Source organism: Thamnophis sirtalis, unplaced genomic scaffold (assembly GCF_051295495.1).
Source record: "Thamnophis sirtalis isolate CommonGarterSnake01/CBP01778 unplaced genomic scaffold, rThaSir2_p1.2 scaffold_1, whole genome shotgun sequence".
NCBI classification, from domain to species: Eukaryota; Metazoa; Chordata; class Lepidosauria; order Squamata; family Natricidae; genus Thamnophis; species Thamnophis sirtalis.
The window spans coordinates 59,881,255-59,898,910 of record NW_028261381.1 but is presented as its reverse complement, the minus strand read 5'-3'; the positions used below and the strand labels follow the sequence as shown (position 1 = coordinate 59,898,910).

Below are 17,656 nucleotides of genomic sequence, written 5' to 3'. Positions count from 1 at the left end.
TAAGTCCTGATGTAGTCCACATTCATTTTTAGAATCAGACCGGAAGGCCGCAAACATAACTTTCAATAGGTAAACCTGTTTCCACCCCAACCCCAATACTTTTTCAATTTTAGCAATGGGTGTTGCTAATCCGAGGTGGCACAGTGGTTAGAGTGCAGTACTGCATGCTACTTCACCTGACTGTTAGCTGCAGTTTGGCAGTTCAAATATCACCGACTCAAGCTTGACTCAGCCTTCCATTCTTCCAAGGTGGGTAAAATGAGGACCCAGATTGTTGGGGGCAACAGGCTGACTCTGTAAACTGCTTAGAGTGGGCTGTAAAAGCACTATGAAGCGATATATAAATCTAAGTGCTAAGTGCTAATGCTAATTGCTAGGAATCAACCGGAGATTTGCCTATTTCCTTCCTGATTCTGGCTTAATTTTTAATCCGTTTCTCAATTTAAAAGTGAAGTGTGTGATTTCCCCCCAACCCCCACCTGACAATATTGTATCTCTTCTCTGCAGCCTCAGGACCTGGAAGCATCTACATCCCACACTTTCAAAGTGAAGAGTTTCAAGAAAGTAAAACCATGTGGGATATGTCGTCAGGCGATTACCCGGGAAGGAAGTACTTGCCGAGGTGAGTGATGGTGACTATGGAAGGGTAAAGTTCAAGCTTTCAGACCAAACACAACTACAGGTTGTCTTCGACTTAATGACTGTTTATTGAATGAAGATTTGAAGTTATGACAACCTTGAAAGAAGTGACTTACATTTACAATGGTTGCGGTGTCTCGTGATTACATGATTACAATTTGCAACCTTCCCAGCTGATTTCTGACAAAAAAAGTCAATAGGGAAGCTGGATTTGCTTAACAAACGTAACAATTACGGTAAAAGTGGTCGTAAAATTGGGTCCAGTCTCATGATGATTCAGTTAATGACAGCATCGCTAATGACCAGGTCTCTGGTCCATTGATGGTCATAAGTCGAGTACTATTTGTAGTTTTCTAATAGAGAACAAATTACAGGTAATCCTCAACTTTCAACAGTTCTATTAGTGATCGTTAAAAGCTACAACAGCACTGAAAAAAGTGATATGACAATTTCTCATGACTTTTGTAGCATCCCCATGATCATGTGATCAAAACCCAGATGCTTGGCAAGTGGTTCATACTTTTGACCATTGCTATGTCCTGGGGTCATGTGATCGCCTTTTGCAACCAATTAAGCTCAATGGGGAAGCCAGATTTTACCGTGTTACTAACTTATCAACTGCAGTGAGTTACTTAACAAAGGTGGCAAGAAATTGGGGCAAAACTCACTGAACAAATATCTTACTTAGCAGCAGAAACTTTGGGCTCTATTGTGGTCCTACGTTGAGGATTATCTGTATAGAATTGTATTGGCCAAAAATAATGTGAGTTAATGTTAGCCTTTCCCCATTAGAAAAATACTCCTGGTATGGAAATAAAGAAAAATGTCTCCATTTCCCATTATAGATTAATCAGAGAATGCTGACCAGTGATTATGGCTAACATTTCTGAAAACATGGATGCAAGAGCTTATATTTGAACTTACATCCCTTTTGTGGGCTTCTTATGGATATTTTCTCAGATAGTGTGTGATTAGAATGGTGGCTTGAATGGCCTTTGATGTAATCCAGAGTAAAACTTTCCTCAGGTCCTTCTGTTCTCATCCATATGTTCTAGAAGTCCAGCAAGTAAGTATGTTAGATTGCTTGCTTCATGGTGATTTTTCAAAAATATAACAGCATGCAATGGTGGGTTTATACCAGTTTTACTACCAATTCGCTCGTGTGCGTGCTCTCTCTCTCTCTCTCTCTCTCTCATGTGTGTGTGTGTGCGCGCGATGCTTCTGTGTATGCACAGAAGTGTCTGGGTGGGTGGGCAGAGCCTCCTTCCGCTGCCACTACCAGTTCGACTGAACTGGGAGTGACCTACCTCTGGCAGCATGCATGTAATATGGAGCCCCCCTTCTCCTCCATCTTCAGCCTTGCAATGAAAAGAATGCTATTTTTGCTTCCTGTGTATGGAAGTGTCAGCCCTACAATTTAGAAGTCAATGCCATCTCGGTCAGGACTATTTTTGATGTAACAGTTATAATAACAGAATCTTGAAAGTTTGAAAGTGCTTCCCCCCCCTCCCTTTATCTTCATCTGAACTAAAGAGTGGCTGATCTGAGACATTTTCTCAAATTTTGTTTTTGGCCTGGATTCAAGCCCAGCTTACCAGACCGTGGCCTTGGATTTGACTCTTCCTCTTATCCTTCCAAGGCAGGAGTGTCAAACTCGCATGTCACATTGTCATCATGTGACAAATCACAACTTCCCCCATTTCGCTAAAATGAGGATGGGCGTGGCCAGTGCATGACGGATCCGGGCCATAGGCCACGGGTTTGACATCTCTGTTCCAGGCCATTCCCTGTGCCCTCTTATAAGGAAGAAAAGAATGTGGTAAAATTCCCTGATTGCATTAATCAAACACGATTGACTGAATCAGCTGCTTCACCAAAGTAAAGACTTATCCTCATGTGTCAGTAGTACACAAACTCTGATTCTGACTCTAAGAATGACCATCATTAATATCTTTCTCCCATCCATTCAGTACAAAAGAGACTGGGAAGCTATTACATTTTTTAAATAGAAAGAACATCGAATGGAAGAATACTTCATGATAGGCTCATTGAAATAGCTCTTCTGTGAACAGAACAATGGAGATTCCTACTCAACTCATCTACTCAATGAGTAGATTCCTACTCATTTCTGTAAGCCGCCCGGAGTCCTTCGGGATTGGGCAGCATAGAAATTCAATAAATGAATGAAATGAATGAATGAACTGTTTCTTCTAGTTTTCTGTCTTCACTTGTATAACAATAGAAAAATGCTAAAAGAACAGAGTCAGAATTTCTGGAGTATTTTGTTTTACAAGGTCATCACAGGCATAATAGCTGTTCCAGCATTTAGACAAGAGAGTTTTAACCATCTATTGGCTGTGATTGAGGAGAGTTACCCAGATTCCCTCTAATAACTCTTCTAACTAGGTTCACCAATTTCTACAACATTCCAGTTCTCCAGTTTGGTTAAATGCTCACACACCCTGTGGTTAAATGCGATATGTTTACAGTGATGACTTTGAATAGTCATCTATAGCCACAGAAAGTCATTTTTAGGCAATAGGGAACCAGAGATAAACAGGTTCATTTCCTTCTTATCCTGTAATGATGCTGAGATACCTTCTTATGCCTTCCAAGGACAAGGTCAAAATATTTTATGTAGGACTTTTGTGTTCAAATGTTCAAAAGCACAGAGTCTCATGATTCTGTGGCCAAAAGCTGAGTTGATCTGTTGAAATAATGGCAAAACTATTTTTTAAAAATAGCACTGTAATAATGCAGAGGTTGGGGGAATCTGTTACCCACTGGCAAACTGGAACTAGGGGAGGGGGGGGGTCTATTCTTCTTATCTCAGCTTATTGTATCTCTATAACACTTCCACCATTCATGGCTTGCTTCCTCTTGTCTCATTCCTGCTCCTTTCCTTCCCTTCTCCATGTATTGACAGTGAATTGTAGGGCAGATTCGCAAAGCATTTGAAGAGCTAGGGACTGAAATCATAGAAGACATTTCCGGAAGTAGCCATGCAATCCCTTCACAAAATGTATTGACAAGGAATCTTGTAGCCTGAAATTTACAGATTAATTAATAAAGATAATATCATGGCTCTTAGTCTAAGGAAGTGAATTATGATCCATGGATTTTTTCTGTGATCAGGTTGTTAATTTTCAAGATGCCATAAGATGCCACTTTCATCAGTTTTGCAACTGGCCACAAGATGCCACTATTTCCACGTTTTTATCTTTATTTTGTGCAGTAATGTATGAAGTAGAGTTATTGCTGATGACTTGGCTAACAGTTCAAGCAGTAAAAGTGCTTAAAGGGACACTTTTAAACATTTTGTTCAATCTTTCTCTCCCTTGCCAGGAAGATCTCGACATGATCAGTGTACTGAATAATTCACTCCAATTAGTTGACATAATCAGAAATATGGATAGGTTTGCAACTGTTTTCCCAATGCAGGGTGCCCCATTCTAGTTACTTCAGAACTGTTGGATTTCGTGTCCCACCATTCATAGTTGACTGCGAAAGTAGCATAATGATGATACTTAAAAAAAGCAACAACACTTGACCATGCATTGATTTTTAGCAGATTATCAGTGGTGGGTTTCCATTTTTTTTTTTACTACTACATGTGCACTTGTGTGCTTGCGCAATGCTTCTGGGCATGCACAGAAGCATCCGGGCAGGTGAGTGGAGCTTCCTGCCTCTGCTACTACTGGTTCGGCCGAAGCGGGAGCAACCCACCTCTACAGATTATTTATCTGCTTTTTATGATAACAGAAATTATGGGAATGAATCAGAATGTACATCTAGAAATGAACAATCAAAACCTGGCTAAGTGCATCGATTAATACAAGTTTATGCAATCCATTTTGCCTGCATTTTTAGTTGAACTACAGTTATATATCTTAATCCACGCTTTGCTGAATGCTGTATATAATTTGCAACTTAAAACTTAGAAATTTTAATTTTTTTAAACTGAACATTTAGAAAATAGAATTGTACATTTTTCTGCCTGATTTTATGAAACCACAAACTAGTGTAGGAATGGCACAGAACAAACTTAAAACTGGAGAAATGAGAACAGCTGAACTCAACTAATTTGCCCAGTTGTACAATCCACAGCAGCAACAAAAGTAATAATAATAAAAAATCAGCATTGATGAAGCATAATCATAGAAAAGCAAGTACAAAATAATATCCAGATGTGCAGCCAACATATTTGACAAGACAAGTGGTGTGACTCAGAGTTAGTCTCTTTGTGAATATAATGCAAAAGTTTGAAATGGAAAATGTACTTACTAAATGATCACAAATGAAGAAGGTGGTAGCGAAAGATCTAACATGTTAGAAGCACATGGCAGAAATTGTAGATGAACTTAAACACCGCCAAATGGATTTCTGCATGAGGTTAGTCAACATTTAGACCTAACTTGGAAATCTCTGAAATAAATAGAATATACAATAGTAGCTTATAAAAATGTGATTCACATTTAACCCAGTCATATGAAGCATCTATTTGTATAGGTGTTGCTTATGACTACTGACTTCTTTAAAGATGCCTGATTTGTTGCTAGACCAGACTTGTGTAACATTTTTGGGGCCAGCAGTCTCTGGACCCAGAAGATGCTGAATTGTTATGCCACTAGTGTTGGTTTCCAAGTTGAGATGTTGGTCTTTCAAAATGTGGTAAGCCCTAGGACCATGTTGGCGAACCTATGGCATGCGTGCCACAGGTGGCATGCGTAGCCATATTTGAGGGCACGCAAGGCGTTGCCCTAAGACAGCTCCAGAGACATGTGCGCCTTCAGGAGGGCGGGGGAGGCCGTTTTCGCCCTCCTCAGGCTTGAGGAAAACCTCTGGAGCCTGTGGATGGCAAAAAATGGGCCCGATGGGCCTACCGGAAGTTTGGAAACGAACTTCCAGTTTGCCTGTTGGGCCATTTTTTTGCCCTCCCCAGGCTCTGGAGGCTTTCCTGAAGCCTCGGGAGGGTGAAAAATGGCCCAACGGGCCTACCGGAAGTCCAGAGGCTTCAGTGAGGGCTGTGAGCATGCGCGGGGGAGGGGGGAACATGGGGGTTGTGCGTGCATGCGTGTGGGGAGGGCATTGCATTATGGGTGTGGGCACACATGCACACCCTTTTGGCACTCAAGCAGAAAAACCTTCGCCATCACTGCCCTAGGATATATTACCATTTTTTAAAACAAAAAAAGGACAGGTGGTCCTCGAATTACAACAGTTCATTTAATGACCATTCAAAGTTACAAAGGCACTGAAAAAAGTGACTTATGACTATTTTTCACACTTACAACCATTGTAGCATCCCGATGGCCACATGTTTAAAATTCAGATGCTTGGCAACTGGTTCATACTTATGATGGTTGCAGTGTCCCGGGGTCATGTGATCCTCTCTTGCGACCTTGTAACAAGCAAAGACAATTGGGGAAGCCGGATTCACTTAACAACCATATCACTAACTTAACAATTGTAGTGATTCACTTAACAACTCTGGCAAGAAAAGTTCTAAAATGGGGCAAAACATCTTTAAATGCTTCACTTAGCAACATAAATGTGGGGTTCAATTGTGGTCATAACTCGAGGACTACCTTTAAAGAGGAAGCCTCTGTTTCCACAGCTGTAAATCAAACACGGAAAATGAAATGGTACTCATACCCAATGAAATTAACATTTTCTATTTCTATTATTATTCCCTCATGTCTAAACCTGAATTTGTGAATCTCTCTCTCTCTCTCTCTCTCTCTCTCTCTCTCTCTCCCTCCCTCCCTCCCTCCCTCCCTCCCTCTCTCTCTCTCTCTCTCTCTCTCTCTCTCTCACACACACACACACACACACACACACACACACACACACACACACACACACACAAACCATACACTCAGCCTCTAATTCTGGAGAAATAGTAATAGCTTTGTGTCCGGTGAACAAAGTGTGATTATCCATAGATTCAGAAAAGTGAAGAAAAGTTCAGTTTTTAAAAAACAGTTGCTGTGGGCATTATAAACGGCAGAAAAAAGCAGGAATTTAGTGACCTCCTGATTCTTCAATGAACATTTCCATGTTCATTGAACATGGAAAATGAAAGTTTACAGTAGGGGTGTCAAACTCTCAGTGTCACATTTGGTCACGTGACTTATCATGATTCCCCCCCCTCGCTAAACTGGAGGTGGGCGTGGCCAATGCATGACGCATCCATCCCACGGGCCACGAGTTTGATACCCCTGGTTTACAGCATCTGGAAGGCTTCAGTTTGCCTACTCTTGTGTTAAAGAGTGATGAAGAATTGGTTTTCCTTCTTCTCTCAAAAGAGGGGAATAATTGGTTTGGAAGTGGATACTGTAAACTATAAGACTCTGTTTTCTGAAGTTATTTTCTCCTTCATGACTTTTAGTGTTTTAGAACACTACCCAGTCATCAGTAAACCAACATGACAGTATTAAAGACAGGATTTAGATCACCATGATAATAGTTGGATGACTATGAATTATTACTGAGAAAACAAACTTAGTCTCAAAGGTAGATAGTCCCTGATTGTTCATGAAGCACCAAAGTAAAGAAATAGGCTGTTAAGAAGGCAAAATTACATCTACTGCTTGATTGTTGAAAAGACAAGGAGTGGCATAGTTGCCACCTTGTAGACAACATAAACTTTTGGTTATACAGTTGATTGACTTTCTAAAATTTTGGAGGATAACACATTTTTGGCAACAGATGGGCAGGGGATTAGGTACAGTTGGATAATTATGCTGCAAAAAAGGGATATTTAAATTAAATTAGGGATTTACTGCTACCAGGGAAAATGTCCATCCATTTTTCAAAGATCTGTTCATTAAGTACAAACTCATCAAGGTCTAGGTTGTGCATTGAATTGGAAAATATTTAGACCCTTATTTGCAATAGCTTGATTGGCTATGTTATCAAACATTATCAAGTAAGATGTTCACACACATATATAATTCATGTTTACATTTCTAGCATAATGGGAGAGCAAAGTGAGCCACATAAAGTCTTCTGAATAAGAAGTTAAAGACAGTATCCTATTTGTAAACTGTATATTCCTTAAGGGGAAAAATCCCTAATGTCATAGAAAATGAAATATGAAATATGAAAAATTAAAGGCCTTTCCCAAGAGTTCTTGTAAGAGGCATCAAATAATCTGCTATAAATAAATAGAAAAAGAATCAAACAAAAATTAGGCAATCTTTTTGAATTCAACACTGTTTTCCAATACAAAAAGCTCCAACGTATTCTTTTGCATGCCATCAGCTAAAATTTGTCATTCCTTTCCAGAAGTTTGAACCAATCTGGGTTTTGTCCTGTGCTGTTTAAGGAACAGCCATGACCATTGTTCACATGTATACACATCAGTATTTTTTTAAACATTTCATTACTTTTCAATCTCCACTCTACTTTGAATTTTAGCTTACATACAAACCTGGGTGGTTATATCTCTACCAAACTTCTTAAACGCCTATCATTTCAGCAAAAGTTTATCTGTCCTTGGCGTGCAAACTGCAGATGTGTGGAAAGCCAGAAAGAGAGACAAATTTCTACAGTGAAATAGATTTATGTCTGTTTGTAGAAGATATACAACATCCTGCGATCAGCTGAGATTTCCTGTTACAGTACACACAGCAAAATAGATGTACATCTTACTTTTTTTTTTTAAGCATGCAGCCAACTTGTGGGCCTGTGGATGTACTAAAGTTGTATGCATGTGAGAAACTGAGTCTGAATAGGCCAAGGATATAGAATGAGTCTGAGGTCAGACCATGTCCTATTCTTATTCCTGAGTGTCATTTCAAAGCAAATAGCAGAATATTCAAGATCTGGCAACATTCTTAGAAAAGAACTGGGGGTATGAATTATCCTTCTGTGTTTCATCAACCACATGCTTGTCTTGTTTCATAGACCTTCTAAATAAACATTGTTTCCAGCACGTACCCTATTTTGTGTAGGATGTCATTGCTTGTTGGGAATGCTAATGGTAAAATGCTTGTAATGAGCAGTTCCCTGTCTGCTCCATTTTTTACATTAGATGTGAAATCAGCACCCACACCTAGCTGAAACAAATATTCTTTTAGTCTGCATTTGCCTATCTAAGAAACTTCATAAAGTTCCAAACACACAATTTGATTCTTGATAACAACTCATGGTCTGTGTTGGAAACTTAATCCTTATACAATCTCAGATTCTACTGATGCTTAAACTAGATCCAGTTAAAAGCAGTGTGAACGTAGTACAGCATTTAAAACACTCAGCTAGTACAGAATTGACTTGTCACGTTTATAATTTGCTGACCTTAATAGACAAGATGGCAACTTTATTTAGGGCATGGCCTTGCCACCTTCAGATTGTGGGCAAAGAACCAATTTTTCCTTGTTACTTTGCACAGTTTCTAAACGGTCTGAGAGATAAAATGTGAAACAATGAGGTACAAAACACTTGTTCAGCTGGATTAAGAAAGATATTTAAGAACAGCATCAGACCAAAACTTTGTCAAATCTAGCACCCTTTTTTGTCACAATAATCTCTAAGAAAAAGATAGTTTGGTTATTATGCCATTAGGCTAGAAGACCATATTTTGTAGTCTTGTTTTAGCCAGGAAGCCAGCTGGGTGAACTTCAGCCTGTCCCCCTCTTAGTCCTAAGAAGAAACAGGCAGCAGCTAGTGCAGGCAGTCAACTCTCAGCTGAAGGCATGTAGACACCTTTATATATAAACAAAAGACCCAAGAAGAATCATCTAGTTCAGGGGTCACCAACCTTTCGGACCTCAGGGACCACTAAATTCATAATTTTAAATCCGCTGGACCACTAATATAAATTTTTAAAAAGATAAATAGTATTTAGTGCAATATAAAAATGCAAATAATTTTTCTGTGGACCACCAAAATTTTCTCATGGATCACCAGTGGTCCACGGACCACCAGTTGGTGACCACTGATCTAGATATGCTCCAAGAGATATGCTGCCTCTTTTCTATGAAATAGTACAAGGCCATCAAGAATCATAGTCACTGAAAACCTTATCTGTTACATCCTCACGACGCAGCCGGCAGCCGCAGCTAGAGCCCGAAGCTGCTGATTGGCTCTGATGCAGCTGCCGGCCGGCGGGAGAAATACGCGTCACTGATTGGTTACCCGCCTGACAGCTGTCAAGTATAAATAGCTGTCAGGTGGGCTCGGTTCCCTGTTCGTGTTCTGTTCCAATGCTGTTGTTCCTTCAATAAAGTTCTGTTGCAGTTACCTCAGGCTTCGAGTATTTAAAATTGGCGACGAGGATGAGTGACACGGACCCCGTCCACGTCCCTGCCATGGCTCCGACTTCTGTCTTTGCCACATTCTGCCCTGAGGCAGAATCGTGGGATACGTTCCTCGAGCATTTCGAGGTTTTCCTTCAAGCCCACGACTTGACGGACTTGCCTGAGGGAAGGAAGAGGGGCACCTTCCTCCACTATTGCGGCCCTGAAATGTTTGCCACCGCCAGGGCTCTTTCAGCACTGACGCCGGTGCATACCATGCCCCTTGATATTTTGCTGGCCAGGCTCAAGCTTCACTATGAGCTGACGCTGTCCCAATACGCCTGCTGGCAGTTCTTCAGGCGATGCATTCAACTCGAGGGCCAATCCATCAGCCAGTATGTGGCTGCTCTGAGGGCTGCAGCAATCCACTGTAAATTTGTGGATCTGGAAGACGCCTTCCTGGAGCAGTTCATCTATGGCCTCCTTCATTGCCGCATCCTGTCCCGCGCCGAGCTGTCTATGAAGATCGCGGTGGACAAAGCCCGCGCCTACGAGATGGCCGGCCAGTCCACCCCAGACGTCTGGAGGTTCCCTGCGTCCGCTTTGCCGTCGCCTCATTCCGCCGTTCAGATGGCGGCCGCCGAATTCCGAACTGAATTCGATTCCTAAGTCGACCGTCTCAAGTCGCTGGCCATTAGGAATGGCAGCGCTTGCCTCAGCTGTGGCAGCCGCCACTCGACAGCCTCTTGCCATTTCTGTTCGGCCCTTTGCCACAAGTGCGGGAAGAAGGGCCACATTGCGGCCGTCTGCTGCTCGGCTCCTGGAAACTCTCACAACCTGAGGCCTCCTGCTCCTCCTTCTGCTGCCAGCCGCCGAACAGTTTCTGTCTCTTCTGCCACCCGCCTGGGGTGCTACGCCATCTCCGACCTGGAAGCTCCGTTTCCTGAGTGGCTGCCGGACTCCGCTGCCTCTTCTTTAGGGAGCCGGGGTAAGATGCATCTCCGTGTCTTACTCGCCAGCCGCCCATGCACGATGGAAGTGGAAACTGGCTCAGCCTGCTCGATCATGTCCTGGGACAATCTCAAAGCTTTGCTGCCGCATCTTCAGCCTAGCCAGCTGTCACCCGCCTCCTGTCATCTGAGGGACTACTAGGGCAACCCTATCCCCATTCTGGGTTGTGGGACATTCCCTGTCCAGTATGGGAAGTTCAAGGGTTCCTTGCCCCTCGTAGTGGTCCGCAGCCCCCTCACTTCCCTTCTGTGGCTCGACTGGTTCCGAGCCTTTGGCCTCTCTATAGCTGGCATTAACTCCCTGCGCCTCACCTCCTCCCTGGATTCCCTCCTCTCCGAATTTTCTGATGTCTTCTCAGATGCCTTGGGTTGCTGCAAGGGCACCCCTATCTCCTTAAATTTGGACCCTATGGTGGCGCCCATCCACCTTAAGGCACGACGGGTTCCCTTTGCCCTCTGGGCTCGGGTTGATGCAGAGCTGGACAAGCTGATCGCACAGGGCATCTTAGAGCCCGTGGATCACTTCCCTTGGGAAACCCCTATTGTATTGCCTTTGAAGTCCGACGGATCCCTGAGGATCTGCGCAGACTATAAGACAACTATCAACAAGGGCCTACAAACTCAACCCTATCCAGTGCCAGTTGTGCAACATGTGTTGCACTCCTTGGGCCAGGGCAAACTTTTTGCAAAGTTGGACCTGGCCCAAGCTTACCAGCAACTGCCCGTGGACGAGGCCACTGCAGTTGCCCAGACCATAGTGACACACCGTGGTGCCTTCAAATGCCGCCGACTACAATTCGGTATCAGTGTTGCTCCTGGCATCTTCCAAGGATTGTTGGAGCGGTTGCTCCATGACATCCCAGGGGTTGCCCCTTATTTTGACGATGCCGATCAATCAGGACTCGTCAAAACTCTGCAGGCGGTGCTGACGTGCTTTAGAGACACTGGCCTCCACTTAAAGCGCTCTAAGAGTCAGCTGGGTGTTTCCTCTGTAGAATTCTTAGGTTACCTCATAGATTCCAGAGGAATCCATCCTACTCCCGCCAAAATTGTCTCCGCCCCCACCCCCTCCTCCAAGGCGGAGCTCCAGGCATTCCTGGGTCTCCTTAACTTTTATGCTTCCTTCATTCCTCATAAGGCTTCCATTGCGGAGCCTCTTCACAGGTTATTGGATTCATCCGCCCCTTGGGTTTGGACGGACCGCGAGGCGCATGCTCTCACGGCTGTCAAATCCCTTTTGACAGCTGCCCCCGTGCTCGTCCAATACGACGAGCACCTTCTACTCCTCCTTGCATGCGACGCCTCCCCCTTTGGTGTCGGGGCTGTCCTGAGCCACTCGTATCCTGATGGCTCTGAAGCCCCAATTGCCTTTTACTCCCGCACCTTGTCCAAGGCTGCGCGCAATTACAGCCAGTTAGACAAGGAGGCCCTTGCGGCTGTTGCGGGGGTAAAACGCTTCCATCCCTACCTTTACGGCCGCCCCTTCACCCTCCTGACTGACCACAAACCCCTTCTAGGCATCCTCTCTGGGAACTGCCCCCCCCAAACCTCTCGCCCCGCATGGGCTGGTGGTCTGAGTTCCTCGCCTCCTACTCCTACTCTCTCCTCTACCTCCCTGGCAAACACATGGGCCATGTGGATGCCCTTAGCCGCTGCCCGCTGCCCATTCCTGTTTCGGATCCTGCCCCTGTGGCTTCTGTTGTCTCGTTGACTGATGAGCTCGCTCTTCCTCTCTCCATGTCCGACATCGCCCACGCCTCCCGTTCTGACCCCCTCCTCCAGAGAGTCCTGGATGCTGTTCGCCAGGGCTGGTCAGCGGACACTCGCCTGGCTGAGTTCCTGCTGTTTTTCTGCCGCTGGGACAAACTATCCATCCTGCAGGACTTCCTGCTCTGGGGCTCCAGGGTCGTTGTCCCTGTGGCCCTCCGCCAGCAAGTGCTCCACTGCCTCTATGAGGGCCACCCTGGCATAGTGCGAATGAAAGCTCTTGGTCGCAGCTATGTCTGGTGGCCCTCCATGGATGCTGACATTGCTGCCTGGGTCCAGCGGTGCCCACCGTGCCAGGCCGTCCGCCCGGCTCCACCCTCCGCCCCTGCCTGGAACTGGGACACCCCCTCCGCCCTGTGGAGCCACCTCCACCTCAACTTTTTCGGCCCCGTTGACAGCCGCACTTTTCTTCCTTGTGGTGGACACGCTTTCTAAATGGGCTGATATATTCCCCATGCGGTCCACCACCTCCGGCGCCACCATCCTAATTATCGATGCCCTTTTTACCACCCATGGCATCCCGGACATCATCGTCTCAGACAACGGTCCTCAATTTGCCTCTGCTTCCTTCCACTCTTACCTCGCCAGCCTGGGCATTCACCATGCTCTGGTGGCACCCTACCACCCCACAGGCAATGGCATGGCGGAGCGTGCTGTGCGCTCAGCCAAGGAGGGCCTTGTCCGTCTCTCCCACCTGCCCTGGCCGGCCCGCCTCTGGACCTACCTCCTGGCACAACATACCACCCCCTGCCAGGCCTCCGTCAAATGTTCGGCTGAAATTCTCATGGGGCGGCACCTCCGGACAACCCTCGACCTCCTGCACCCCTCTTTCGCCCCCACTGCCAGCCCCCTCCCCATGCCCCCTAGGTCTTTTCTGGTGGGTGAGGGGGTCTTCGCGCAAAATTACTCTGGAGACCCTAGGTGGCTGCCGGGGGTCATAACAGAACTAACTGGGCCCTGCTCTTACAGGGTCCAGCTCGACGACGGAAGACTATGGTGGCACCATATAACCCAGCTGCACCGCCGAACACCTACGGTGCCACCCCAGCCGGCCACTCTGTCATCACCACCACCGCAGCTGGGGCCTGCCTGCCCAACGGCTGCCCAGCCTGCCCAACTGCGGCCAACCACGGCTCACCAGTCTCAAGCCGTTTTCCCTGCTCCGCTCCTCCGCGCACCACCCGCTGCCGCCCCGGATGGACACTTACTTTGAACGTTCATGCTTGTCCGGGGGCCGGGCCTTCATCTCTGCTGCGTCACAGCAACAGAATTCCTCCTCCGATGACGATGGACACTCCTCTGCCTAGGCGTTCCCAGTGCGTGCGCAGAAGACCTCAATACTTAGATGATTACGCATGCACAATCTGGGGGAAAGGAGTGTTACGTCCTCACAATGCAGCCGGCAGTCACAGCTAGAGCCCGAAGCTGCTGATTGGCTCTGATGTGGCTGCCGGCCGGCGGGAGAAATACGCGCCGCTGATTGGTTACCCGCCTGACAGCTGTCAAGTATAAATAGCTGTCAGGCGGGCTCAGTTCCCTGTTCATGTTCTGTTCCAATGCTGTTGTTCCTTCAATAAAGTTCTGTTGCAGTTACCTCAGGCTTCGAGTATTTAAAATTATCCTCTGTGAATCCCCTTTTAAAGGTCTTCTGTTACTGGCCATCATCACATCTTGTAGCAATGTGATGAACGTTGACAGTGACAATGAACCAGCCTTCCCAGCTTGGGGTCGTACAGATGGGTTAGGCAGGTTACACTGGTGGAGAATTTAGCAAGTTATAGTCTCGACCCATCTGGAGGGCATTAAATTGGGGAAAGGCTGCAATAAACAGCCTCCCAATCTGGCTCATTATCGGCACAATGGATGTGTAAACAGCCCTCAAATTAGCTCTATAGGGGGCAAAACAAGTGGCAGGTTTTAATTTAGTAACCCACCCACAAAGATCAGTACCCAGGACAGGGAGTAGCTTAGCTAAGCTAAACATGGCCTTTTTTGTGCCCTGTTTTCATGCTCTGTAGCTCTCCCAGCTGGAGCTGACTGCATATCACTCCTGGAAGGATGATGGCTGGGAAGTCTTCCCAAGTATTACATGGAATGTCTTCCACCATGTAATTCTTTTCTTAGTAAAGCTGAGCTGAAGGTTACTAAAGGGATAGGGAGGTCATTACCTTCCCATCTTGCACGTGACTCAAATAAAACTTGTGTGACGGAAGGAATGGGATGGCCTACTGCAGGCCCAGCCGCTCACGCTGTCATTCTGACACAGCTGATACAGATCAGGTGGAAGTCACTGGGCAGCCAATATGTTCTGCCAAGTTCTTTTTATCAGACCTGGTCAGGTGCACAGCTCTGTTTCCGATGTCTCAGACAAGGGAGGAAATGCTTATTGAACTTCAACAATGCCCGTTTCCTATGTTCCCTCAGGCAGGAAACAACCCCAGAGTCAGAGAATGCCTAAAGGCAGATTAAGCCACCGATCTCTGCTTGGAAATCTAGACTGATTAAAGGTTCTCTGCAAGCTAATGTGTGGCGGCTTCATGGTGACTTGCATGCCCTAATCCTGCTCAAACTTGGGCAGCCCCTGTAAAGGTGAAGTTGCAAGCAGAAAAGAAATCATTTTATACTTTAGGTAAAATTGACGGAGGGGGTCGGATCCCTTCCTCTCTTGTTTGGAACTGAATGGGCAGCAGATGTTTTGTTGATGTTCTCATTGTGTTTGCACATGTTGTCTAATTATGCAGATGGCCTATGGATAATCACACCATTATGCAGGAGTTCCCTCAGGGCTCCAACCTAATACTGTGGAGATCTCTAAATGAACTTGAGTACTAGCAAATACTTTTACCTTATGGCGATGGAGGTTGAGCTAAAACCGTATGGGGCTCTTCCTCTTCGTAAGGGCAAGGAGGGTAGGATGCTGGCTGGAGGATGCAGATGTTTGAGAGAAGGAGGCGTTGGGGAGACCTTATCACAGTTAGGAAAGATGACTGGAGATGACCGGGAACAGACACAAAAGAGGCAGGTTAGGAATCAACAGTAGAGGCAACAAATTTCATGCTGCAGTTGTTTGTCTTCAATTCAGTAATACTGAAATGTCTCCAAATTATCAGATTTTATACCGGATTGCTCAGAAGCCTCAGTTTGTTTCATGCTATTCTGTTTTGGATTCTTAGCCTCACCAACCACTCTTACTTCTTGCTTCTCCTTTCTTATCTTTATACTAGTTTTCTTCTGGGTTTTCCCCCCCCTTCTTCCAACTTCCTAGACAAGCCGGTGCTGCTGGAATACCAGGTAGTTCCCTATCCAAGCACTTAGGGTAACCCTGTTTAGGGATCAGCCGGTGTTAGTAGGTGGTACTATCTTATGGAAATACTTCCTTGATCTGTTCAATACTATGAACTACATCAGCCTTACCAGGTAGACCACATAGAAAAAACAACCAGATAACTAATTCTACTTTATTGTAAAATTGCATTAATAAAAATGGTAAAAGTCTGAAAGTAGAATTCTCCTACTATCACCTTTGTATACACTTAGGGAAGATCCCTCCTGAGCCTCATTCTCCATCCAATATGTGGATGGGAAACCTTTTCGGCACTGAGTGCCTAAACCGAAGGGTGTGTGCATGCATGCATGCAGGAGCCACAGAAACTCAAAAGACCAGCTGGCTGGTGCGCATGCGTGCACCGGCCACCTGGTCTTTGGGTTTCTGTGGCTCTGACATGCATGAAGACCAGCTGGTGTGGCAGAGCCCCAGCTGGTCTTCAGGTTTCCAGGGCTCCGGCATGTGCAAAGATCAGCTGGCCAGCACGCATGTGCATGCTGGAAACCAGAAGAGCAGCTGGCAATGCTGCGTGTACCCACAGAGAGAACTCTGTGTGGCACCTCTAGCATGTGTGCTATAGGTTTGCCATCACGGCAATATACAATCGTGGACTATGCTTCATCTTATCTGGCCATTTCCTAAGTAACATCACTTTACCTGGTCTCCTAAGGTTGTGCCCCAAAACCATCATAAGGTGTGTCCATCAGGTCTAACTGGAATATTCCCAGCATCCCTCATGACTTATTGGCTGAAGCTGCTGAAATTAGCAAAATCTGGATGGCATGGTCATTATATTCTTGAGCCAAAAGAATTGTCTATCCTTTCATAATGAAAATGGCTATGTTCAAGCAATATGCAAAAGAAAAAAAAAAGCCAGCCAGCAAATTTTAGCTTAGTGTGTGGTTTCAAGTCAAATTTGTTTGCAGTATGTCAGATCAAACCCAAAAAATTGGGGCTAATTGCTCTGCAGTTAAATGTGGGTAAATGTGTGATGTAAGAATACATCTAATGTCCCAATGGTGCTTTCTTCCCCCCCCCCCCCCCAAAAAAAAAGGCAACTGGACTTTCTGGCTTTTCTTTGAAGATGTTTCTTTGGCTCTGAAGAAGCTTCTTGGATGAGAAGCAAAACATTTTTTCAAAGAAGAAACCAGGAAGTCCAGTTGCCTCTTGAAAAAGCACCTTTGGGACAACCATGACCTGCATGACTGAGAATCCCCATTGACATTTAGCAATACATCTAATATTTTCTCAAATTGGAAAGCCCTGCAGAATCACACAGCTTTCCATGGTGCAGCCCTTTATCTGATTTCCTGACCTCGCACTCCTACTTCATGGTTCAGTGGCCTTAGTGAACAATCACCACTTTCACTTCTTTAATGGCAGGCCATCAGATACTTAAATTTAAACTACACCCTGTCTTCACAGCACTGGGTAGCATTGCTGCCACCCCTTCCCCTACATTTTCTCTTTTCCAGCAGTTTAGATTTTTGTGACTCTCCTTTGAGTGGTTCTCAAATGTCCCTACAAAGGACCTGGAGGGGGCAAGAAGGAGATGCTGTGTCCTCTTTCAGCTGGAATGCTCTTCACACCATGCTGAATGTCTGGAATGTATTGCCATGGGGTGCAATGATGGCCATTGGCTTAGCAGGCTTGAAAAACAGCCTAGAAGGACT

At 45.4% G+C, this 17,656-nt stretch overlaps 1 protein-coding gene across 10 annotated transcripts in view; it reads left to right on the top strand.

Annotated features, from left to right (window-relative positions):
* TNS1 (tensin 1) overlaps positions 1 to 17,656 on the top strand; it is a 461,144-nt gene that overhangs the window by 148,538 nt on the left and 294,950 nt on the right. For all 10 annotated transcript variants that reach the window (XM_087712547.1, XM_087712575.1, XM_087712556.1 and 7 more), the window contains exon 2: positions 508 to 622. In XM_087712547.1, the coding sequence (XP_087568673.1) occupies positions 508 to 622 (115 nt within the window). The remainder of the gene's footprint in view (positions 1 to 507; positions 623 to 17,656) is intronic.